Source organism: Nothoprocta perdicaria, unplaced genomic scaffold (assembly GCF_003342845.1).
Source record: "Nothoprocta perdicaria isolate Ctin4 unplaced genomic scaffold, notPer1 scaffold_8, whole genome shotgun sequence".
Taxonomy (NCBI): Eukaryota; Metazoa; Chordata; class Aves; order Tinamiformes; family Tinamidae; genus Nothoprocta; species Nothoprocta perdicaria.
The window spans coordinates 7,138,132-7,164,239 of NW_020456087.1; the positions used below are offsets into that span (position 1 = coordinate 7,138,132).

General features: G+C 35.6%; 1 protein-coding gene across 13 annotated transcripts in view; it reads right to left on the reverse strand.

Annotated features, from left to right (window-relative positions):
* Positions 1-26,108, reverse strand: part of RALGAPA1 (Ral GTPase activating protein catalytic alpha subunit 1) — a 114,821-nt gene that overhangs the window by 42,940 nt on the left and 45,773 nt on the right. For 11 of the 13 annotated variants that reach the window (XM_026051731.1, XM_026051740.1, XM_026051738.1 and 8 more), the window contains 12 exons: positions 23,273-23,425; positions 21,600-21,793; positions 21,381-21,479; positions 21,125-21,280; positions 18,544-18,672; positions 18,115-18,240; positions 16,924-16,982; positions 12,923-13,031; positions 7,765-7,875; positions 6,676-6,744; positions 5,481-5,615; positions 4,626-4,809 (listed from right to left, as the gene is read on the reverse strand). In XM_026051731.1, the coding sequence (XP_025907516.1) occupies positions 4,626-4,809; positions 5,481-5,615; positions 6,676-6,744; positions 7,765-7,875; positions 12,923-13,031; positions 16,924-16,982; positions 18,115-18,240; positions 18,544-18,672; positions 21,125-21,280; positions 21,381-21,479; positions 21,600-21,793; positions 23,273-23,425 (1,524 nt within the window). The remainder of the gene's footprint in view (positions 1-4,625; positions 4,810-5,480; positions 5,616-6,675; positions 6,745-7,764; positions 7,876-12,922; positions 13,032-16,923; positions 16,983-18,114; positions 18,241-18,543; positions 18,673-21,124; positions 21,281-21,380; positions 21,480-21,599; positions 21,794-23,272; positions 23,426-26,108) is intronic. The other 2 variants (XM_026051741.1, XM_026051743.1) reach the window with 1 other exon arrangement.

The following is a 26,108-nucleotide window of genomic DNA, read 5'->3' on the forward strand; positions in this document are numbered from 1 at the left end:
AAATAAAGGCAAATCTGTACTGTATGCTGGCTGTCATGACAGGTCTTTAGCTTCTGAAGCACTGAATACATGCAGTTCTGCAATAGGGTCAGAAATCAACGATTAGTTGTGGKTTTTTTTCATGGTTTAAGTAAATCACGTCATAAACACTGCGAAAGGCCTGTCCTTTTCATAACTTTAGACAGTACTAGAGCTGGTCTACAAATGTTCTCTTACTAACTGGCAAAATTAATTTCTATACCGCTCCAAAATCCAGGCAAACTCAAATATTTCAATGGCAAATTCATTAAAAAAGATATAAACAAATGAAACAGTAGGTTGAGCTGACAAATACGAAAAATCTATTTTGACTCTCTATAACCTTCTTGAGGCTTAAAAATGAAGAAAAACTTAAAAACATACAGTGAAGTTGAATTAAATGTCCAGATATTGACAGCCCAAAAGGAAATTAAGTTACAGTGCCATCTGCTGAAATGTAAGAAGGAACGTAAGCAAGTTTATATAACACAGACAGAGAAAACAAGAAAGATACTTGCAGGATAATTTACCTAGGCACTAATCAGTGCCTGGACAATGCAGCTACTGGCTCCTTTGCCAGGAGGTTTGTTCCAAACCCTTGGCACTTTTGTCAGGTTGTCAGGAGCAAGGAGCAACCTTCCCAACTTCTTGAGCTCTCATACTGGGAAGGTTTAAGTGCCTCCCCATATGTTCTACTGAAAAAACCTGAAGGAGAGAGGGAACTAGTCGCTTATGAGTCATTACTATTATTGTTTGGTGGCAAGTCCCTGAAGATCTCACAGTGTAAAGGATTTGTATGCAGAAATTGCTCCTATAAGCACAGCTCCATATTGAGAGGTTTTCATGTTGTGAATGAGTGGTCTAGTCATCATTTACCACAGGGAGCTCATCGACGAGCAACTGGCCACTTAACATACTAGGACTCTGMAAAAGAGCATCTAAGTTGTGCTTTGGAGCAGCATATCAAAATATGCAATAACTCGGCCATTATCCGCTGTATCACAAGTTCTGCTGACAGGCCATCCCTGCACACATTAAAGCAGCCTGGAATGCTGCTTTACTCAACCTGCTATCCTAAGGGAACATCTCTGCTCTACTTACAGCAGTACAGACCCTTTCACTTGTGCAGGGCCATCTAAGCCACCACGGATATACAGGAGAAGGAAACAGCAAAGGCTGAGGGTGAGATGCAACTCTCCTAACTTCATCTATCCGAAAGAATGACGCACCTTCGCAAAGTGATTCATCCCAGTTCCACACACAAGCTAGAGAGACGGGATGAATCATTCTCTGGATTTTTTCCTTTTTCTCCACTGCTTTTTGAGGGAGCTAACAGAGCTGAGCTTAGCTTAGATACATACGTTTCAAAATAGCTTATGGAAGTCTCACTCCTTACTAATCTTAACCTTCAGGTACAGAGAGATCCAAAACACACCCYCTCTAAAATGTCCTCACCAAACACAAATTATTCTAGCCTGAATGCATCAGTGGATTTTTTTTTTTAATTTTTTTTTTAAATGAAAAAACAGCTAAAAGATCAAACACCAAATGGGGGAAAATGTCACATCAGAAATTGAAAGGTATTAGAAAAAAAGAAAGTTTTTTAGAGAGTATGAAAAGAAAGGAAAAGTAATGAAATGAATAATGGTCACATCGCTGTACCTAAGGAGTGCAACTGCTTCCTTTCCAGTCACAATTCCCTTTATCAGATTTCTGATCTATGAAGACCAGGGTTTCCACAGAGATGCTTTCAGAAAACGAAATGTTTGTCTACAACTGTGAAAAAAATTCCCTTAAAAATATTATTTCTATCCAACTATGCTCTGTTCAATAGTCTCATTTTGATAGATATCAACATTAGAAGACATACAGCACTTTTTGTTTCACTTTACCTATTTTTATGAAACTACCTTCCTTCATTATACACAGATTATAAAAATCTCAGCTATATTTTTGCCTAAACTTTGGCATTATTAAGCATCAATAACTTAAGTTAGTGCTTAAAGAGAAGTTCTATACAGACAGCATTGATATTCCTGTACTGTAGCTAGATGAAGCAGCTGCTGGTACTACCCAGAGGATGCGTTCATCAGTGTTTCAGTTGCATGAAAGCACCACATACTCCTTACTGTCTCTGCAAGATGATAAAAGAAGAACTTCCTATTGCAGTCTTGATTGTTAACTGCTAAAATTTCCTTCAGGTTTTGATAGAAAACTTCATATATTTAGCACTTCATTTCAAAACTCTTCTTTATGCATTTTAGAATGCAATCTCGCACTTTCCCAGAGGACAAAGACACAGTTTCACAGATAATCCTACGTATAACAGACTGCTTGAAGGAGATAGCACCTGGAAACCTCCCACAGTAGAGATGGGAGCCGTCCTCTCCTCTCAGCAACTGTTGTGAGAGAATTTAACAGATCTTCACAGCTTCGGCCTCCACCACACTTGCAGGGTCGCTGCAAGTCCTGTACCCACATCGTCTCGTACCAAGCCACGAGGAGACTAAACCTCCATAAAACTTACAATGATGGATCTGACCTCGTGCAAAGGGAAGCATAACACGGTGTGTCAATCCCATCTATCACAGGCTGATAAACAGCCCTCTTTAGAGCACTAAGGTGGAGTTGACGCTTTAGAGTAATGCTGTTCAGTGCTTCCAGGTTTGTTTATTAATGAAGGAATGAGCTTAGCAACCTCCAGTCTTTCTTTTGTACAGTTTCCCCTACTTCCCTACAATGGAGGGGGAAGTTCTTCCTTCAAGAAGATTTCAAGACAGCACCTTTACTCTGCTAGGTAAGAGGCTGACCCATTGGCATGCTGCTGTGCTGCTACCTTGTGCTAATTGCCCCCTCTCCTGATTGAAACCCAGGCAGGTTGCTACTCACCAACTTGATTCCTATCATTCTTCCAGCAATGCCAGAGGAACAGATGCTGTCTGATGGGTTGAACACTGCCAACTTCATTCTCTGCCTGGCAACCTGGGCTAGAAGAGCCAAGGCTGCAAGGCCAGGGTTGCATTATAATGAACTTTGCCAATTAAATTTCACAATCTGACTTGGATTCAAACTCCAAACTCTAGAGCCCTGAAACTTTAAAAACATATGGGGGCTTCCTTAACTTATCTGGGAGATAAAGGGAACATCTGAAATTACATTTATTTAGAAATTTAACAAGAAATCATAAATGAACCAATCATGTACGGAAATGTGAAATGAAGATATCGATGCTAAGGCTTTGTGTAACTAGCATTCATTTAAAAAGAAATCTATTCAGGGTTGTCTTTTCAGATTGTCAGATTAAACAAGCCACACAGCATTTGCTGCGAACCCGTAATTACAGATTATTATAGAATACAAAAGATGCCAGGCATAAAAAGCTACTACAATTCACTACACTGTAATAGAACATGCAGTGGAAGTTAATTTTGGCAAATGCTTTAAATATTAGCTTTACATAATATGTATAGGTGAGACTGTAATTAGGACAGAATGAATCCTTCGAAGCCTCTTTCATTCTGACCCAGCAGATGATTACTTTTTACTAATAAGACCACAGCCATTTGACAAAAAGCCAACTACAGTACCTTGCCTCATTCTTCAGTAAATTTAATAATTACAGCTCCTCCTGCCAATAGTTCTCAAATCAGACTTGTTCAATCCAATACTGAGCTTATTAGGAGACAGCTCTATGTTTAGAATTCTTTGGCCAAAAAAGTACTTGAGGATGATGAAGCATGCCTTAGACAAGGGCACAATGATTAGCCATTTTCTCTACATAAAAAACAGCACGTAGTCACTACAGACCACAAAATCACCTGCTGTTAGCACACAGCTGCTACAAAGAGCTTCTGCATTTATGTGCTTCTTAATACCTTTAAGGAAGCCTAAATGGAACAACTTAATATGGAGGGAGAATAGCACTACACAGAGTTTCTGTTATCAGTATTAATCTCATCTTTTTCATATTTCTTCCCAATGAAGTCATTTAATATTTACTAGATATGCTGTATAAAACATGCCACTTCTCTGTGTCTTACTTTCTTGAATCTTCTGTTTTTATTTTAGTGTTCTGAAGAAAATGCTAGTTCCCAAGTCTGTTAAGGTTCAGGTGGATGAGAGAAAATGTCTCTCTATTTTGATAATTCCAGGGTTTTAAGTAGCATCAACAGAGCCACAATGAATTATGACAAGTTAAAAAACAACAACAACAACAAAAAAACCCCCAACTTACGGTAAGTTTTCGATATCGCAAGGGTAGATATGAAAAAAAATCTTTAAAAAAGAAGCAAAATTAAGATAAAAGTAAATTAAGTTGCCTAAAGCAAGCTGAAAAACATTTATCCATGCTGCTGTATTTAACACTTTCACTGATACAGAGAATGGAAGAATCCATATCAAATTGATTTTCATGTTGTTCAGAAGATACTTATTTCAGTTAATCAAGCAGTAATTGCAGAAAATGATGTTAGCTCATTCTATACTAATGGTCCTTACCTAATGTCTCAGTACAATTTAAAACTTAGGCTTTAGACACTTCAATAGTGGAAATGAAGATAAAACCTTTTTTTTTTTTTTAAAAAAATGTATTCAGGTAATTTGCAAACCTTCAGTGACTGGCTGAAGTTTGGAAGATCGCTCCGAATCTGGGGAATGTAGTGGTTCTGGTTCTTTCAAGCTTTCCAAATGCATAAAAGGATCATAATCCACAGATGCCAAATCAGAAAGACTTAGAGGGAAATATTTGGGATTGCTGAAACATTGAGATCCATAGACACATCCATGCAGAACCTGTAACAAAACCAAAATTTCATGGCAATAACAACTGAACCCGATAATTAGAAAATATTTCATTTATAAAGTAAATTGTTAAGAGCAGGTAGACAGAAAAATTACTTGATAAATTTAGATGTTTAATATTTACAGAAAAAAATCAAGCCTGCAAACAAAACTACGCACACTTAAGTGGAATGTAGCAGTAAACGCATACAGACATACACACACAAAAAAGTCTTACAAGAAAATAATCAAATTACTTTTATTTTCAGATATTCYCTCACCCTTAATATATAGGCTAGGCGTATCCCTTGCAATAAAACATATAACTAAAGAAAGTTCCCTGAAGACTGTAATTATTATTAAATAWTTTTTTTTGGTATATATATTCTCATCTGTTCTAAATTTATAGTTGTTCTTCTAGAGCAGTCTGCATATACATACATACTAATGTATACATAAAAAATAACTAATGTACMCATAAAAATAACAATGCGCAGCAAAATTAACTATTCTGACTACAACAAAGATTAAGTAGTTAACTGTAAAATGTTCAAAAACTAAGGAAGCCAAAATTCAGCAACCTACAGAAAATTAAGGGAGAGAAAAGCTCTCTCTTCCTTTCCATGAAAATTGACACTACCTGCATACCTAGAAATTCTCATTTAGTAAATTTAGCAATTTACCTTATATATACAATTAAGAACAGATCTTTCTGTCTTATCATTTTCTGCTCCTGTAGCGTGAAGAGGCTGCAGCAAGGTCTTTAAAGGCAAGGCCATTATCCAGTCCAATAAACACAGGAGTAAGGAGACCACCAACTGTAAGAAACACTTTTAATTAAAAATCATTTAGAAGAGCCCCTGCTATTTCACCTTTTTTTTTTTTTTTTTTTATTATTTTACTTCTCTGCTTTACTTCCATTTCATAATTTAACTTCAGTAGAAATTCAACCTCATGCAATAATGCTTAAAAGTCACTGAATATTCAAATCCCATATTATGAGCAAAACCTCCATATATTGAGATGTTTATCAAAGATCATCCATACAACACCTTCCCACTCCAAAGAGTYTGTGAGCATACATTGTGCTTGAGTAGATATCTATCATTTTGCAAAACTAATTTGCAGGGCATGGTTTTTAAAAATGACAGATAACACGCATACAAAATAAAGTTGACATTCCGCACCTACACCTCACTGTGAGGTRAACCAAGGATTATACAAGACTGAACTATTTTAGCTACATTTAGTGCTTTTYCTTCACAATCTGTTGACATGACTCTGCAACATCAAGTGTCACATGGAAGAATCTAACTGCTTTCTGTCTCGTGGGCTACCCAATGAAAGAACCAACTCCCTCTAGGGTATATTTTAAAGACTCTAGGACAGGATTATACTAAGACTTACAAACACCAAATAATTAGTAACTGACTGGCTCAGGCCCACTGAGACAGCAATCATTTTGAGGGAGGATGACTATCACAGGCTCTTCTTGGGAAGCAAAATAAATCATAAGCTTAAAAAAAGCCTACAAATACCCTCTTATAAATCATATTTGCACTATAAGAGATGCTTGGAAAATTCACATTACTTTTAATTTCATTTAGGATAAGGAAATAGGACAGAAGACACAGAATACTTTAATTATCAAAGATGGTCAATTTCAATAATTTTTAAATGAATATTTTCCTAAAAATCTGTTTGAAATTCACTTGCATGAAAGAGTGCCTACTGTAATTTTTGGAAGACTATACTGTATTATAGTTGAAGAACAAAATCCCCGCTTTAAGATAAATTGTAACAAACTTCATAATAAAATTATGTCATAAACCCTTCATAATTAGATTAACACAATAAAATGTAATGAAAAATATTTACCCTCTTGTCCTGTTCATAAGAAGAAGCTTCTGTGCCAGGTAGCAGATGGGTAATAGTTGCTATTAGAATCTGTGAAAAATACAGCAATACAAATATATTTTGAATATTCAATTTAATATTAGAACATTTAAGTTGAATATATGTTTTTTAAGAAGGTATATCTTACAATATCAAATTATTTTCATCCAAGTTATAGCATTCCTTTTTTAAACTGTTAAACCATCTTTTTCCGGATTTCACAGAAGACATTGAAASGATGCCTAATGCTTGACTAAAGTAGGTGCATTAGAGTCAACAAAAATATGCAGCTACTGCAAATATTCAGGCATGAGGCAAAATGTTCAAGACAACGTAGGGTGAAGGAAAGAGCCTGAAGTTGCAGTTCTCAGAAACAGTGGGGTTCAAAAACCCCATACACAACCACCACAACAGGGTTGTATGCGGGGTTTTTGAACCCCRCTGTTTCTGAGAACYGCTAGAATCCGCATCAACATCAGGCGTCCTCCTAATCACCACTGTGACTGCACAGGAGCACAGCAATGCTCGCTACTCCTCTGAAGTTTCCAATCAATTCCCTTTCCAGTCCCCTGGGAGACGCTAAAGCCTTTACCCCTTCTCTGTTGTTCACCAAGGATTCACAAAAGACAGAGTCTACTTCCCTATTACAGAAAAGGATATTAACTAATTTTTTTTATACTTAAATGAGTAAGCAAAATATAACTGCAGGTTCATATTTTAAGGAAGCATTTTTCCACTAAAATCACTGCTTGTAGATGTTTGAGCTTTATTGATAATATTCTCATGTAAATAACAACAAAAAATCACGTTACAAAAACATGCACGATGTATATCTTAGAATATATATTTAATAATGTATATTTAATACAAAGTATTAATTTTGAATGTTCATACTGGAATTGATGAGTAAGTTTGATGCAAACTTGGGCTGCTAAAGTTGAATCAGAATATRTTTAGATTAGTTATCCTACTGTGAAATATACTTTTCAAGGTTCTGTCTGGAATTTTAATTTCAGTTAAATTTTACWACTAAATTTAAAATGATTAAAATTTTCATTTAAAAATACTTACTTGAATAATTCTTAAAGGTGAATCAGCTTGGTATACTTGAAGTCTATGTACATAATGAATTAGCATGTTCAACATACTGCAGGCAACTTGGGCTACTGTTTTATTTGGAAACTGGAAAAGACAAAGCAGCACAGAAACAATGAATATGTGATTTCACATGTGTGTGATAAGTAAGGTGGTCAGGAATTTGACCAACAGCTTCATGTATATAGTTCCTTTTGTAACTATTTACAGGAGCACRTGAAATTAATTTTTTTTAAAACTACAGACCTTTGGAAGACAGAAAAAAAACTTACAAAAGAAAGTTTCACGCAATATCCCCAAGAAAAGGATTTCAAATTCAAGAAAATACTTTATTTTCATTGAAAGCAAGTTTGTCAAACTTACTGGTAAATCTCAAATCACTCAGAAACTGATAATTCATCCTTTAATCTTAAAAAGTGAGGTGACTAGGTGCCTACTCAAAGAAGGGCTGCTATGATGTAAAAAAGACTGGAAGATGCACTAGAAGAAGTTTCTGCCCTAACCCAGTTCTTACTACATCATTTATTATTTTTAAGGTATTTAAAAGGCAGTAACAAGTAGGAGTCTAAGCAAAAGCACAGAGTACAAGGCTTTAATTAAGATTTCTTTTTTATTTGCAGTGTTCATACAAGCATAAAGAGACTACGAGTGGTTCTTGCAAGCCTGCTGAAGAGACAGAAACTGGCATACACAAGGCAGTTATTTCTTGCTCTGCCTTTCTCTTTTTCTTACTGTACCTAGTTTCATGCTATTGTTGGCTTTTAACAAAAACATCAGGCTTCTTCCATCTGCAAGTCCTCCCAGAGTTTAGAGGAACTAATAAAAGAACACTATTTTATGTTCCTGATGACACAGCTTCTGTGAAGGAATACTGTGAATGCTCAGTAAGCAGTGCACTGATTTTAACACTTAAGCCTGAGTGACAAGCAAAAAAAAAATTATATACAATTTGATTACAAACTTGAGATCAAAYCCAGATTGCTGGAAAGATCCTTACAAGCCTGCAAGAAAAACTCCAAAGTCACCCATACTAGGGAGGACAAAAGGTGTGGAGAAACCAGAATACCTTAACGTGGAATATCTAGGTTACTGACTCGAAAAAGAAATTATCTGAGAAAAACACCTGGACACTCTTCATAGTCTTTGAATAATCAGCTATTCACTATTTATAAACACGGAGCATTCAGAGCATTTTCTTTTTTTTTTTTTTTTCTTTTGATAAAAATAAAAACAAGGAACAAACCAATAGGAAAGGCAGGCTATAAAATGAAGTCAAATGAGAGATTTCTGGCATTGGTTTATGCAAATCATTTAGCTTCTTTCTCTGGCTAGGAAGTTGTTTTTAATTTAAGAAAGGGAACAAATCAATGGAGCCATAAATTTCACAGAAAGGCGGAAGGGTATCGGTAATGAATATAAGTAAAATTCAAATCTTGTGCACTTAGATTTTTCAAGTCTCATTCATGGAAGGAGTATTGGGTATAAAGCCTGATTAATAATATACATATTGGCTAAACTCAGCCCTTCACCTGCTTTACAAATCTGTCCCATCAAGGTCAATATCATGTTTCAGAACAGAAACTTTAGAACAGACACATACAGAGCTACGTGTTTTGGAAGTGTATTTTCCTAAATGAGTAGCAACATGTGTTTTATGCTGGACAGCAAAGCAACTGCCCTTTGGAGCCTGGTTTGTGCAGTTTCCCCCCTACACGGCCCAGAGAACCTTCAGATGGGGCCCAAAGCAGGCTCTGTGATGCTACAAATGTTCCACCACCCATCCACTACCTCAGTGTAATGCCTTTTKTTATAAAACACAAGAATTCACTACTTGATTTTATGGTTAGTAGTATAATCGTGAACATTTTTTAAAGCTACTTAATGACAGATATAAAAAAGCTTTCAATGAACTGTACTTTTGTGCCTCCTGGGTTTTCTCCTGCAGGGCAGCTGWAGCATATTTTACATCTTTGGAAGGACTCATTGCTATCTGAATCTTACAGGAGAAGTTTACCCTTGTCTATACTTGCAAATAAGCTTAGCACTTGCTCCACTAAGACTGTATAACCCAATTTCATGATGCAGCTGCAACATGTTTGATGCAGTGGCCTGGTCGTAGTTCTTTGGACTCAGACTTTCTGCACAGGTAAAACATACAGACATATGACCACCCTTGAGAGAAGTGTTGAATATACTTAGAGTAAGCTGTTGAACTGAAGATCTGACAGTGCTTCAGTATGTCAATATACATACATTTTTTGCTAATATTTCTATCCAATATTATTTATTCACTGTTACTCATCAATAAGTTGGCCTAGGACTATAACTCCCTATCCATTTATTTCTCTCAAAACAAGAAAATAAGCCAGAGTTCAGATCTCTGACTTGGAAAACAAGATATTGCTTAGGTAACAAATTAGAGCTAATTTGTTTTCCTGTGATGTATTTATGAACTCTTCATTTCATGATTATGTTCTCTTTTAAGTTTATACCACAGCTCAGAACAGGAGAAAAAACAGTACATTCTGGACATTTTTGTCAACATAAAGCAAAGAAAAATGGAAATGTAAACATCTTTGTCTTCTCATTCAAGAACTAATTTATGTCTAATAAAAATGAGCTACAAATAAGTGGTTAAAGAAACAAACCACTTATTATAAGTGGTTAGTAAGTGGAATAAATGCTTTACATCAAAGAGAAGCCGAGGAAATGGTGGTGAACGTCAAGATTAATAACAGTCCAAAATTCTTGATAAATTAGAGAAGATAAAAATAGTATCATTTGCCTAATATCAAAATTGCACAGGATCTTGCTAAAACACACTAGTGAAGGGATACTGAAAAGCAGGGGGAAGATCTTGGAAGAGAATGTCAGTGAAGCCGAAAGGAATGAATGTAATTTTGCAAAACAGGAAATTGCAACACCCAGTCTAACATTAGGAGCCTGATGCTGTCCAGTTTAGAAGCAGACTCAAATCCTGCTCCACATAGTGGAATCAGAGGACTTGGCTAAGATACCTTTCAGCTTCTCTTTGCTGAAAAGAAAACAATAGTCAACAACATCTGTATCAGCCGTATATAACAGATGTATACTACCATTTTTAGCATTATGTATATACAAGAAAGACTACGCATTGACTTTAGATGTAAACAGAGAGCATAGAGAAAGCTTCTGAAAATAAATGTGGAAACATAAAGCAATTTAAAGATATTGCTGAAAATAAATATGCCAAGTTTGCAAAATGTTAGAAAAAATGTATTTTAAAAAATAAAATACAGAATTATTCCATTAAATACAGAGTAATAGGAAACAGATTTGTAAAGAAGTAAGGACAAATACACTTATATATCAGGAAGAACAGACAGATTGATAGACTTGAAAAAAAACATTTACACATCAAGCTAAAAATACAGACTGAAAAAAAGGAGAAAACTTTTTAACACAAGGACGATAAAGGAAGCTGTTGAGATACCATCAGTATGAAATCTGAAAGTTGGGCCTGCAAGTCATCAAGACTTATTTCAAAATAGCTAGTAATACTGAAAATTCTATTATTCCCAAAAGGAAAGGCAAGGCAAATATCAAAAAAATCTATTCAGATGAATTTTTCATGTGTTGCTCAACAATGAAACAGTCATATCTGATTAAGTTGCTCTTCTAAATGAGAATCACTGTGCATATTATCTGGGTATAACAGATTCCAACAMAGATCAAATGCCAGAACAGTAAATCATCTTCATTTTCAAGAATTTAATGTGATGGTGTTTCTGGTAGAATGACACAATGACTATCAGACACTAAAGTTTTATGTTTCAATTTTGTTTCCTAACATTTAAAAAAATGAAAAATAAAAAAAAAACTCTGAAAAGCTACTACTAGGTGCTAAAGCATGTTTCATAAAAACTTGGAAATAAATTTTAATGATTTAAAAGTAGGCCCTCTTTTCATTGAAATTAGAATTTTCATTTTACCCTTTCAATAGGCACTCAATTCTTTGATTCAAACTCTTGATATATCTTTGGATTCAGATTATTTCTAACAGGTACTGGTCTAGTCTGACCGACACTGTACAAGTGCAAAGAAGTTCTTTATTTGATAAAATGCAGCAGCTTCTAGTACTTCCGTGCATCTATTAGAAGCACCCTACCTACCTCTGAATATCTGAGTACCTGAGATGTGATGCTGGATAGTGTAACGTTCTCAAACTGAGAAGTGAAGAGGCAGAGAAACCAGTCAGGGTACGGTGACAGTGGGAATGTTAGGTGGGGGCAAGGAGAGGCCAGGTGAGCAAGAAGCATGAGAAGCTTCAGGAAAACTCTGCTTGGCCTTTGTACTTGTCACCTTCCCACTCCTCTGTCTCCCTCTTACAGCCTGGCAGTAACATAAAGGCAACAACTTGGCTTGGGACAGGCTTTTTGCCTGTGATAGCAGATGGCTCACAAACCTGGGATCCCTGCCAACTTGTGCTCTACCTTGGCCTTTCCTTTTGCCATTTATCAGGAGGGGGTGCTATGGAGGCTGCAGCAAAGTCAGAGCTGGGTATCACAGGCTGCCAAATAGCAGGGAATGTGATTTCCCTGGATATCCACGTCTAGTCAAAAGTCTCAAAAAGAGCTCAGAATATTTGTGTACTTAGCACTACGTATTTAGTACATCTTAGGAGTTCCTAGATGACTTGCAATGGGCCAGCTATTTACAGGGRGGTGCAGAAAGTCCTACTCAAATTTGGAGTAGGATAATGTGATAAAGATGATGGAAGGGGTATAGTTGAACCAAGCCAAAGTGAGTACTGTGGGTTTTTTTTTTCAACTTGAGCTTCTGGGATTATTTATGAGAAATGGGGAGATAGAAATAAACTGTTACGCTCCAACAGCTAGAGATTAGACGTGGGTAATAACAAACATTAAAGGGAGAAGTAAAAAAGAAAACAAGGAAAATAACAACAACAACAAAAGTAATGGTTGATGTAAGGGGGAGCACATTGGATTAGAACTCCAGTGATTAAACTGTCATTGAGGATCCACTGTCTCGTGTCTCAGAACACCATTTCTTCAAAATCACGATACAGATTAATTCGGTAAAATATTTCAGAGATGCAAAAATTAAACTGAATTCATTCTGTTGTAATTCTCACCTTTAAAGACACACAAATCACATTCAGTGCTTCCTTGATCTGAGGATGATGTGATTCATGAACTAATTCCTCACAAATCCAAATGCCAAGGCTGCAGAGAGCAACACATCTGCAAAATAATRTTGGAAAGCAAACGGTTGAGAAACAAGCTGTGGTATTCTGATACTAGAATGTGTTAATTTCTGTAATTCATAACATGCTCTGCTGAAATGTAGTAAATTTTTTAAAATTCTAAAGGAACTATTAAAAATCCTTTATAAGCTGTATCTTTTTAAAACAATGAGGCAGAAATTCAATTACCCAGATCAAGAGACAGGAAGGAAAAGGGGGAACACTCTTCTAAGCAACTGAATGGAAGCAAAAGAAATTAAGAAGTACTGCAGCTCTTCATACTTTTCTCAAATTAAAAATCCACCTGAAATCAATACATGGAAAAGCCATACATATTAAAAAAAAAAAAAAAAAAAAAAGGAGGAGGAGATTTTCCCCCTAAACAGAGAGTTTGTTCATATTTATTTAGGCCTTTCAGACACAGAGGCAGGAGAGGAGATGTAATTAATTCAGAGGATTTTTTTTTTCAGTTGACAATAAACCAGGATGAACGGAGTAAATTAAGACTAGATACAGTGCAGACTGTGAGTAGACACTTAAAATGATTTTTTATGCTGTTGTTTCCTCTCAGGAAATATATGTAACCAGGAAATATATGTAAAATGTAAACACAAAGAATATAGATAGATGTGTTGGAATCAGTAAAGTTATATGAAATTCTCTTTAAAATGTTTAAAGAGCTAGATGAAGCAATCACCGAGCCATTGGTAATTATTCTCAAAAAAATAAAAGACAAAAAGTGTTTCACAGAACTTGTGAAAGACAACAGATTTTACCTATACCAAGAGTGAATGTTTAGTTCTGGCAATTATAATCTACTCAATTTTCATATCAAGAAAGAGATGAGGAAAAAATATATATAAGCAAAGAAAAAAGAAAGAAAATTAGGTGATAAAAAACAGCTGAAGTTGTTTTTTTAAGGAACAAATCATGTCTAACCAAATAAGTGTATTCCTTAGACAGAATACTTACCTTGTATCCCATGAAGGACCTCTGTGGGCCCAAGTCTAGTCAGCACTTTCAGTAATGACTTGTATGATTCAATTGGGACTATGTAAATAACAACTGTAACTATTATTTATAGAGACTACTAAACAAAAACAAGTTGGAAGAGGCTTCAAACAATTTTGGAAACAACATTGGAATTCAAAATGATAGTCTGGATTTTTTAAAAAAGGAAAAGTTTGGATGAAAATGTAGAAACAGCCCAAAACAAGGTAAAAGTTGGTTCTGAGAACTGCAAAATATTACATTAGTGAAGGAGAAATTACATGATAGAATAGAAAGAGAATTGCTTGTGAAGCAGTATGACAGAAAAAGGACTGTAAGATTACACAGAATCATAAATTGCATGAAATTACTCTCATGTAGCAAAAATACATCTTCAGATAAGTTCTGCTTAAAAGTTAGTGAGGAAAACATGCTGAAGCATCCAGTTCTGCACAATGCTCCTGAAATCTGCACTGCCTCTGTTATATTTTGGATAATAAAATTTAAGAAGAATAATCATAAATTTGATGGAGTCCAGAAAAAAAGTGACAAAAAAATAACGAAGAGCTTTGGGAAATACAACATATGGAAGGGAAATTGAAGAGCTTATTGACTCTGGATTACAGTTAAGCAGGGAAACAATAACAAATCTTCAAAGTCTAACATCTTAAGTCATCAAGGTGCTTAGTCTGCCTAGAAAAGATTTCTGCTAGATACTAGCTATAAAGACTGCCTAATTGCAAAAGTTAGCAAGTATTATTACAATCTACTTAAAGTGTCTGCAATTTTTCTCTTTGAGAAAATTTTCAGAACAATTTAGGCAAACTACCATCAGGAATGGTTTAGATGCACTTGTGTCCAAAGGGGAGAAGCTTATAAAACCGTTCATAGAACCTACCTAATCTACGACTTTTGCAATTTCCACAGTGTGTCTTTCAACATATCTTGACCAAAGAAACTAAGAGTACTGCACGGTTATATATATATATATATATATATATATATATATATATATATATACACATACACTTATATATATATATACTGCACAGATGCTTTGTGTAAGCTGTCTCAGAAAATAAACCTTTAGTATACAGTAGGTAGACAATTCTAAGTCCCTCTTACTGTCTTAAGAGTTTTCCTCTTACTACTGACAACCACCTTATATCCACTGATGTACTGATTTGTAGGACATCCAGAAGCCTGTGGGGCTCTACAAGGAACATCAGCATAACTGTCATTCTGAGCAGCTCCTGAAAACCTCTGTAGTTGTGGGGCTACAAGGTGATTATTGAAGAATCAGAGCCTTAACATCACAAGTAGAGATGAATACTGAGTTCAACCTGTTACTTCTTTTTTAGACTTTTTTTTCACACTGTCAGCAGTAAGAGAGCAATTTGACTAATACAGTTATTAATCTTTACAGATGGAGATCTAAGATTAAAACATTTTTTAGATAGCTGACTTTTCTGAAATTCAGTTGGGTCAAGTATGCAGTGAAACAGAGAAAACAACAAGTCTCTATGGAAGAGACAAGGAATATAAATATATAAAGCTAGCATAACAACAACACCACTCAGATTTGTTGGAGAAATATGAAGCTATGCACATAACTTCCAAGAAACCTAAGCTCTCTTCTAGGAAACTGCAYAGAGAATTATGCAAACGAGGACACCCTTAAGGGAGGGTGTCAAGAAGACAGGGGCAGACTSTCTTTGGTGGTGCCCAGTGACAGGACAAGAGGCAAAGGCCACTAACTGAAGCAGTGCAAATTCTGCCTGAATTTGACTGTGGGGATGATAGAGCACTCGAACAGGTTACCCGCAGAGGTTGTGGAGTTTCCTTCTCTGCAGATATTTAAAACCTGCCTGAATGTGACTCTGCAGAACATGCTCTAAGGGACCCTATTTGTGCATGTGGGTTGGACTAGATGAACTCCAAGGGTCTCTTCCAGCCTCAACTGTGATTCTGTATCCCTCTATGAGTGGCTGAGTCAATATGCATTCCTGTAATGCAGTGACCTCTGACAGCACCACATGTGAATTCTGTACCACCGTGAAGCAGCTGGTTATCAGGAAAGTTATTCTCAGAAGAGACAGCGGGTCAAGCGCCCCTGAGGAGCATGGAGCATCACTATCCCCACAATGAAAACATTCAACACTCTCCTATGAAAAGGGGAGAGAAAAGGGGCACATAAAAGCCACAATAACATCATCTTTATTACTAGAGTGATGCCTTTGATGGGCATTCCAGACAGGAAAGTATTCCACAATACTGTACAACAGAAAGCCTCTGGGGAGGGAGAAACAAAATCCCATGCAAAGCAAGGAACAGGAAAAAGAACCAGTAACTATTTTTTTTTGAGTTCTCTATTTGATGAGCATACCTAGGTTTAAATAAGCAGAGCAATCATTACCTGTTTATATTTAGCTCAATATTTACATTTACCTTTTTTTTTTTTTTTCTGTTAAGCAATTGTCAGGTGGTCTAATAAAAATAATCATACACATCATATAAATAATCTTATCCTTAATCTAATTAAAAAACAAAATCCTCTTCTGTACAGAAAATATCTTAAATACCAGTGGAGGCTGGGAGAGCACAGAAAAGAGAAGCATCATAGCACTGTTACCCTTTTTAAATCCTTTTCTATCAGCCATTGTCAAAGACATGATAATGGGGTAGACCCACAAAAAATGGTCCCACAAAAAATATCTCTTCTTTTATCTTTTATTTGCAAACAATTTCAAATTCACACGCTGTATCACAGTTGTGATACTGGTTTCTAAACCCATGAATCAAATATATATGAACTTTAAGATTGCTTAGCCACTCACTTGAAAACACTATAATATAAGAAAGATCTTTATAATTTAGAAGTCCTTTTTTGTATGACCTACCGTGCAGGACCAGACGGTTCCTCTCTTGCAGAACTTAATACAGTTTTAATTATGAGTTCCTGAAACAAAGAGGAAAACACACAGTGATTTGCTAACAACTCCAATATATGATGCATCAGAAAATTCCAATTTTACGATAACACAGGCAAATCCTTAGCTGAGTGTTTTTTTTTTTTTTTTTTTTTTTTTTTTTTGTCTCTTTGCTTACCTAACAGCCCTTGCTGTTTGTCTGATTCTTTCCAACACATTTTCATAAATTACCACAGTTAGAAAAAGCTGGCCTCTCTAAAGCTTATTTCTGAAGACTGACATGAAGGAATTTCCAGAAGTATCTATTGCTTGCTTTGAGTCAGGTATTAAACAAGTATTTTTACCATCAAAATCATAAGAAACTGCAAAACAAGGCTCCAGTGCCTTAAGAATGATATTGAGAGGAATTCAGAATCAACTTTGACAAAATGTCCCTAAAACTGTACTTTGCTTTTGAAGTTCAAGCCAACAGTACATGTAGCTGCAATAAATGTAATTTATGTAATGAAAATGAGAAAGTGGCAATTCAAATTCAGTTCCAAAACAACAGCAAAGTGCAGAGCAGCTTCCAATCCCCTATTGCTTTTAAAGCTGAAATATGCTGGAAACCTATGAGGAACCTCACTAAGACACAGCAATCACGTATGAGAGCAGTTAAACCTTTGACTAGACAAACATTTGACTGGCAGTTCCAGTATAATAGCACACTACACAACTCTTGGTGGTAAGATCTCCATTAATATAGAGATATATTTTTTAATGTTTTAATGTAGAGGTTTACTAAAGCCTCTAGTAAAATAGGGAGATTTTAGCAGCTGTAAATTAAATACTGCATCTGGAATCCTGCTGTCTTCTCAGAAAAAATCTGTGAGATTTCAAATAGCCACAATAAGAATGACCGTGGAACAGCAAAGCAACATGCTTTCCTCTTACAAGCACACTTAAAGACTTTATTATTCTTATTAGCTAAAAGTAATTACAAAGTATGTTTAGCAATATAAATTATGACAACATTTTATGGAAGCTTGAGCCTCATAAACTGTTTTAGATGATCTATGACAAATTTTAGAATCTTAAATATTAATATTTCCTGGAAAAATATCATATTAGACATGTAATTTGGAGCTGCAATTACCATTCAGATATTCTTAAAGCTCTTACCTTAACATCTGTAAACTGAGACACTGCAATGTCGGGAATGTTTGGGTGAAGAGCTGGAAGTTCATGATACAAATTGGGAAAACAGACAAGAGATCCTAAAAGAACTTGTGCTTCAACTCTTGGTGCCTAGAGGAAACAAAGGTGGGAGGGAAAATACATTATTGCTGCAATCAGGAAGGTGACATTTTTAGTTACCTTAAAGAAGGTACTGCCCCAACAGTACTTTTTACATTGTTCTTTTTTTCTCTGTAGAGAACTGACATTTGAGGACTTGCAAATTTAGTGTTCTAGAATAAACCGCCAACAATATCTGCACTTGCTAACCACTATATTGATTTCTGGGTGGCAAAAAAACACTCTAGCTGAAGAAAAATGTTTCTTAGTTTTCTTTCAAATTTACACATAAATAAAAATGAACTGATTACTTACATTAAGAAATGAGGAAGCAGCCACTCTTCCTGCTGCTACAATGAAATCCATAATAAGCATGGTTGCTCCAGGCAAGCCAAGTGAAAAGAACTGAGGAGAGCAGTGCTTGATGATTGTATTGACAATATCCTTGCAAAAGCAGAAGGAAAAAAGGAAAAGAGGAAGGTCAACACAGTGGAAAAAAATGTAGATTAAAGCTTCAAAATAGTAGGAAAAAATGGTAGATTAAAGCCTCAAAATAGTAAAAAAGCAACTTCACTGTAGCAACTAAGATGTATTAAATTCTTGTTACTGAGCAAGAACTAGCATAAAAAAAGATAAATTCCTTAAGAAAGTTAACTAACATAAGTAACCTGTGGTAAACTGTACAGAGCACTTTATCCCTGGATACTATGGTTACAGGCTGTAGATGTCATATTATATTTGATGTGAGCCTTTAAAAAGAATGYATTAACCCTACAATATTTTCCAAATTCACATTAAAACATATGTGAAAATTATTTTATTTTACATTTACCAAATGCAAGCAATAAAATATGAGGGAAGAGGTTAACTTAATTTTGCACCATGCTAAAAAAGGATTTCAAAGCTAATCAAACTCTAACAGATAAGCAAAACAGAATTAAAGGAAAATAAAGGCAGTCAACTGCAGCACAGCACATAAGAAAGATTTATCCCACTAAAAATCTGCTCTGGGATAAATTGCTAAGTATAGAACTAGCATCTTCCTTACCATTGTACTTAAACATAGTATTTCTGGGACAAAATCTTAGGTGATTTAAGAAGTACAACTGGATTTTGATACTGTGTTCCCAAGGCACTCCTTAAAAAATGATCTTAAATTGCCAGTAAGATTGTTCTGTGAGTAAAGGGAAATTTGTATAAAAACCTAAACCACCAGAATCATAACATTCCCTGCCGTTGTTCTTTATTGATCCTTATAYGTATGTATGAAATACAGGTACACAAATTCCCAAAAATAATCAACAAAGAATCTGCAAAAGATAAGGATGACTTTCAAAAGCATATTTTGACTATTTAGTTTTTGGTTTAAAGAATTCCTTAATAATGTAATTATTTTCAGATGAATTTCTCTTTTCCTACCTACCCTGTGTGGAAAGATATTAATTCAGRGCTTTTTGTTGCCAAAAATCAGAGACAGGCATTATTTTTAATGCCTACGTCAGAGATTCAAGGCAAACCACTCTGGGAGATTCTAATTAGGAAGAAGAAATTTATTTCTTTTTCAGAGCCTCAAACTAAGTTCTAACTAAAGTTAAGCCTTCCACATTTGCTTAATATATGTAATACTAGAATAATAGTACTATGGTCAACAAYACCTGGAGGTTATTTGCAGAAATATCTTGAAAAAAGCACAACTCGTTTAGACAAATAAGCAGAAGGACTAATATATTCTGCTGTCGAACATTTCTCTTCCATTTGTTTCAAATGAACGTTGAGAAACACTCCATTCAGTTCTCTCTAAAATCAGCTCTCGTTAATTTTAGTACAGACAAAAGGTTTTTCTGTATGCATCTGAAGTTTAGATATAAGATCCAAGTCTTGCTTACGCTTTCTTTTCAGAAAAGTTATCTTTCACTTCTCTCCCATGATACAAGCTTTTTATGAGACAACAATTCTGTGTTTAGGATCACAGATTGGTCTACGCAGGAGATATCTGAAGCTGAACAAATTGATCACAATGTTATTTTAATCTTTCCTACTTYATTTTTTTCCCTCTTTTCCTGCTGGCAGTAATAATCGTCAAGAAGGGATATTATGGAGACAATTCCTACAAAAATTTACACTACCTTGAAAACACAGCTAGATTTTGGTTAAATAAAAAGTGACTGTGCAGAAGCATGTAATGAGGCTGGATAGCTGATCARAAGCAAAGTGGCTGTGTAAACTGCCAGGCACAGGTGCTTTGCAGTGCATACTATCATCCTGATTCCTAGATAAACAGGAATCCTGGCAACATGCCTCCCAGATATGTCCATATGTCTGCGTGTTCTTTCGAAGGAAATCCTTGACCACAGCATGGGATCCTGAACACTCAGACTGTGTCCCAGTGGGATGGGACACAACAGGAATGTGCTGCTGGATATCCTCAACTCCTGCTATTTAGAAATCTCAGTTTGCTGGTTTGCACATTGCTGTAAAAATAATGTACATTAGATAATACAGTGAGCATGTTAACTTTCCCACCAGCTCAACTGCTGCATCAAGGAGCAAGTAGGGAGAACAGTAGACATTAAAGAGATCTGGTTCTGTCTCCTGCTTCTATGTTTCCACACCTCAATCCATAACAGAGAATGAGTAAAAAATGACCAAGCACATTTTCTGCCCTCTTATTTGCTTGATATAGACTACAAAAAAGGCATTTTTTATTACATCCAAGAAAATGAGGGCAGTTTAATCAAATCTTGATATCTTGATAAAAAAAAGTATCTGGCATTTAACTATTTTTAAACACAAATTTAAATTACTTGGTTGAAAAATCTATTCAGTACTTTTGACAAAGTTATTGCAGATGAAGCCATACTATTCATAATAACGTGAATTTGATACTTAAACTTACCTGATCCACATGAAGAAGACCACAGTGCATTATATTGTAGAAATGAGTTAAAAAATCCCTATTCGGAGAAACATCTTGTCTTCTCTTCATTGTCTTACAAATGAGTTTATAAGCATGTAATTTTCCTTGTTTGTATTTATCAGTCAGCATTGTTGCCTATAGTTTCAGAAAAATATTTATTATTCATAAATGAAAAAAAAAACACCTTTGCAACTACACTTTTATTTCTGTTTTATTGATTCCTGCTTATATTTACCTTGAACAGCCACGGTGTTAGAATTCTCAGGGGTGGAATTAACACTGGTGGCGATGGTGAAGTTAGGTTATCTGTTGAAATACCAAGATTGTCTCTTATCTGCAATTATTAAAAACAAAACCAACAAGATAAATATTTAGGGAAAACACATATGTGTTTTTTTCTTCTGAAAATCCTACTCCATCTGGTCATGCTGGAGAACAGGTTGGGTTCTTTTACCTTGGCCAAATTCTGCCACAGTTCACACAGGTAATCAAAAACCTGGGCATGGATCTCAGGATCCATGATGCTGTTGACGTCGCCCAAGATTCCCAACATTCGCCTCCACATGACAGTAGCGACATCGGCGTGCCATCCCGTAAGCGTCCCCCCAGCCATCACACTGCAGCACTCTGAGGGGAACTCACTTGTTTCTGTAAGGGAAGAAAAAGAAAAACAGAGTAAGAGATACCTCTCTAAAGAAAGGGAAGGCCTGATACAACTATGACGCACACAGTTTCCTTAAAAACAAGGGGAAAAGGCTTTTAGACTAAGATCTACTTAGACACTTTAGAACAGAAAATGTCTACCTTGAACTACCTGTCTACTTTTAAGCCTTAAGAATTGTCCAATTTCTTGTATCTTTTCCCTAAGTAACAATCCAAATCATTACTGTGGCCCCAATACTGGGMATGCTTTAGTAAGGCATTTATTATATTTTTCTGATTTGATGAACCTCTGTAAATCCACTTGCTGGCTTCCACATAAAATTACACAAAACAGAAATATAATTTTTCTTAGAATCTACTATGAATGTATTTTACTAGCAAACTGAAGAGGAAAGATGGTAGCAAACAATAGTTCACTATTTCTGGCTGTTGTTCTTTAACTAAGAAGTTAATAAGAAGAGAGAGGCAACAATTTGGCTTCAGAATATAGGTCTCACATTGCTCTCTCTACACAGCAGTGTTATACTAATGAATGCCCTTTTCTGGATGCTAGGTCTGTTTAATCTTGTTTTACTCATAAAAGAAAAACTCTGATAGATGATGACGGCGAAAAGTCTACTCAGCCCATGCTCAACTAGCTAAGCAGAAGCCAGTTTCAAGAGTTTCCCTTCTGATCCTCTTAGACGGATTTTCAAAATAACCCACCATGTTCTGATGCTGAGATCTCTCTAAAATCTAGCTCATTCCATACATATAAAAAATGAAAATGAAATTTGTGTTTAACCCAATCGTATAGCCTCTTCTTTTGAATATCTGGACCACTGTGGTAGAGACACTGTTTTTTCCTTGGCTAGTTATTTCAAAGTGCAGAGCAAAATGATGACATTTCTGTTCATCAATTACTTAAAGGAAAAATGCTAAAATTTAATTCCAACACATTTCTCTTACTAAGAGAATGAATATGGGAGAAATGGGAATTTTATATTTAATAAGTGAATGTACCCCAAAATTCAATAGCTAAGATAGTTAAAGGAAGTACTAACTTGTATATACAACTGAAATGAAAAAACAATTGATATTCCAGAAGAAATTATAACATTATTTTTAAATGAGGTCTTATTAATTGCATGTTAATGATACAAAAGTCCATGGCAGGAACTCACATACTAAACTGCCATAATTTTAATAATCAAAAAGAGTAATTACAAATTTGTGGAACATTAATCCACTGCGAATAGTTTCCATGAATTGCAAGATACAATGCAAAACACTGATTTCTTTTTTTATTTTTTTTTTTTTAAAGGAAACCACCATAATTATTATTTTTTTTTTTTTTTTAAAGAGGCATACTATTACAGGATGGTCTATAAGTGATGGAATACTAGCTACTTTTCTACATCGCACTGCACTGGAAAGAAAGAAAGAAAGAAAGAATGCGTTTATATTTTCTATTCCAGATATTGCCTAGGTCATCTGGCGTCTGTAAAACAGAATGGTGGAGCTTCTCATCCAGCTGCAGATCCTTCTGCTCAATATGATCTGCATGCAGAGTGGCAGGAGAGGGTGTCTGTGATCGGGATCCAAGAGCAGATTGGATTGGAGAAGCGCTTTCAGAGCCTGCAAATGCAATTTTTAACAGTTACCTCAAAAGCCTTTTCTATTTTCTAGAGCTACTGAAATGTTGTCTAAACATCACATTAAAGAAAACTGAGCTACTTTCTATATCTGAAATATGGCCAAGAAGAGATACAAAAACTGCAAGCAGATCTCCCTGTGAACAGCATGATGAAAGAAAACAAATTACATACAAAAAAACTGAAGGATGAACATCAAAGCCAACATACTTAAACGTATTAACTGATCTCTATATTATGGTGAAAATCATTTTAAATGTGCTTGTTGTCTTACAAATCTCTTTCAGTGTTCTGAACCAATCGTGKTTTTTTTTCATCGTCCCTCACCTAAATTTCACTCCAACACAGCTTTTAAGCAGAAATTTTATGAAAGCAGCTGCTTTACTATACTTAGGAAGTGTGCAAGTTAATTTCTAAATAAAAGCTTCAATTAATAACAAATTCTTCAATGTTTATCTGCTAATCGGGCAGAGAAAATCTATATGGGGGAAAATCTATACAGTTAGATGAACATTATTTCCTCTGACACCAGCAAACACTAGTTTTTGTTGATGGCAGGGCAGCAAACTCATCTTCTCAACTGCTGCTACCAGGCAACTTTTCCAAGCAACTATTTGGTCTCCTCTACTGAGAGATCTGGGGAGGGAGAAGCAGACACTCAGTTATGCACTTTCCCTCTGCACTATCTTCTGCTAAACAAGTCTTTGCCGATAAGCAGTTAGGTCAGCAAAAAGAGAATATATATGCTACATATATTACATACCTTACATATGAATGCATGTTAAAAAGGGAGAACTGAACTCTCTAATTTTTGGGATCAAAATATATTATAATGATGTGCGAACTTTGGTATTAGAGATAAACCTAACTGTAGTGACAGAAAGAAAAAAAAAAAAGTGAGGCTCTTTCAAAACTATTTTTCCAAATTAGTGGCAGTTAAATGTTCTTTTCAAGAAAAAGAATTATATGGTTGAAAGAACTTTGAGGAAAATTAATTAATAAAATTAACAACAACTTAATTACATGCAGAGGTTTTGATCTGATTTAAATTAAGTCAACACAGCTTTCACTGCCAATTTCAATCAACACCTCTCCAGTGGAGAGGACATAACACAGATGTCACTAAAATCTGAAAAATGATAAACTGTGGAAATACCTTTCCTATTCCAATATTGCCTCAAAAGCCCAATATTTCACTCCAAGAGCTACATGATAAATTACTCCTCATCAGCTACTGGTCACTTGGATTCTACCTTCTCACAAGGCCAATACAAACTCTAATGCCTGTTCTGTTCCTACTTCTCTTCATTTTTGTTCCCTTTCTGCTGGATGGTGGAAAGAACAAGGGTGAGGAGGTTACAGAGAGAGAGAGAGAGGAAGGGAGGCAGAGAATAGAGAAAAAGCAGAAAGAGTAAGAAGTGCAAGGGAGAGTGGAAGGAAGAGCACAAGTGACAGTAAGCAAGAGAGAACAACCAAGGGATGGTGTGGAAGAGAAAGGGCAGAAACCACTATGCAAAATGTGCTGAACTACTGGATTCCTCTGAGATGAGCTAAAAGGATGTCCCAGCATGTGTGGAACGACAATTTACAGGGAATACTAGGGGTCCCCAGCTTCTTTCCAGTTTTAGTAAACAGCATTTGACAGTAAACTATTTCATTTGCTAAGAACATGAAATAATGCCAAGAATAGGCCAGGAAAAAAAAAATTCAGAGCGAGCCAAACAGACAGAAACAAGTAGATATCTGAGAAGCAGCACACCTGAAGCTTGATTTCTTATGAGTGCGTAGAGGTGAAATTTCTCTACGGATTTTTTAACACTTCATATAGTGAATTAGCATTGCAGCTTCCCATCATGGTACTCCTCATACAAGCTATACAGCTGCCTATCTTTCATAAAATTTCAAAGAAATTAATATCTTCCTGATTTCTTCCGTGATCTTACTTTGGCAGGAATTGGACGTGTTAAACATTGTTGAAGAAGAGGCATAGCCAGACAGAGACAGACAGTGTAATTGCACAAGCTTAGTTTCCTCAGGAAACCTGGCTAAAGTTAAATGCATATGACATACAAAAGATCTCTCTCTATGACAGTGGTCCAAACAACAAGAAGAGACAGCCACAGAACTCTCAGTGGACAACTTGGTTATTAATTACAATCCTACCAATTAAAGTGCAAATTTGGACAGTAATAAAATTAACTTTTTTTTTTTTTTGCTAAGACTTTCAAAAAGCACACAGCACATACAAAAATGAAGAAAGTCAAGCTGAACACTGTTGCACAAGCTGAACAACAATTCCAAAGAGAGCAAATACCATGCTTCTTTGGGTTGAAAGAAAATTTTAGAAAGGAACAAGAATTGCAGGGAGAGATGTCTTTCGGCATCTCTGAGAATGCCAAGAGTTTGATTTGTCACAGACAATGGGACATTGTATGTAAATGCAAGCTTTCACAGAAGAATAGGTATTTCTTCCTATGGTTGTAAAAGGCATGGTACTACATAATAATTATGGTACACAGCATCGTACTACATAATAATTATGGCACAAAGAACATGAAACAACCCATTAAGTTTGGATTAATTGTCTCACTTGATGGTTGCTAACCTAACTGTTATTTCTCTCTTCTTAAGAGGCCATTGCAAAGGAAAATGATGAAGCCTCAAGC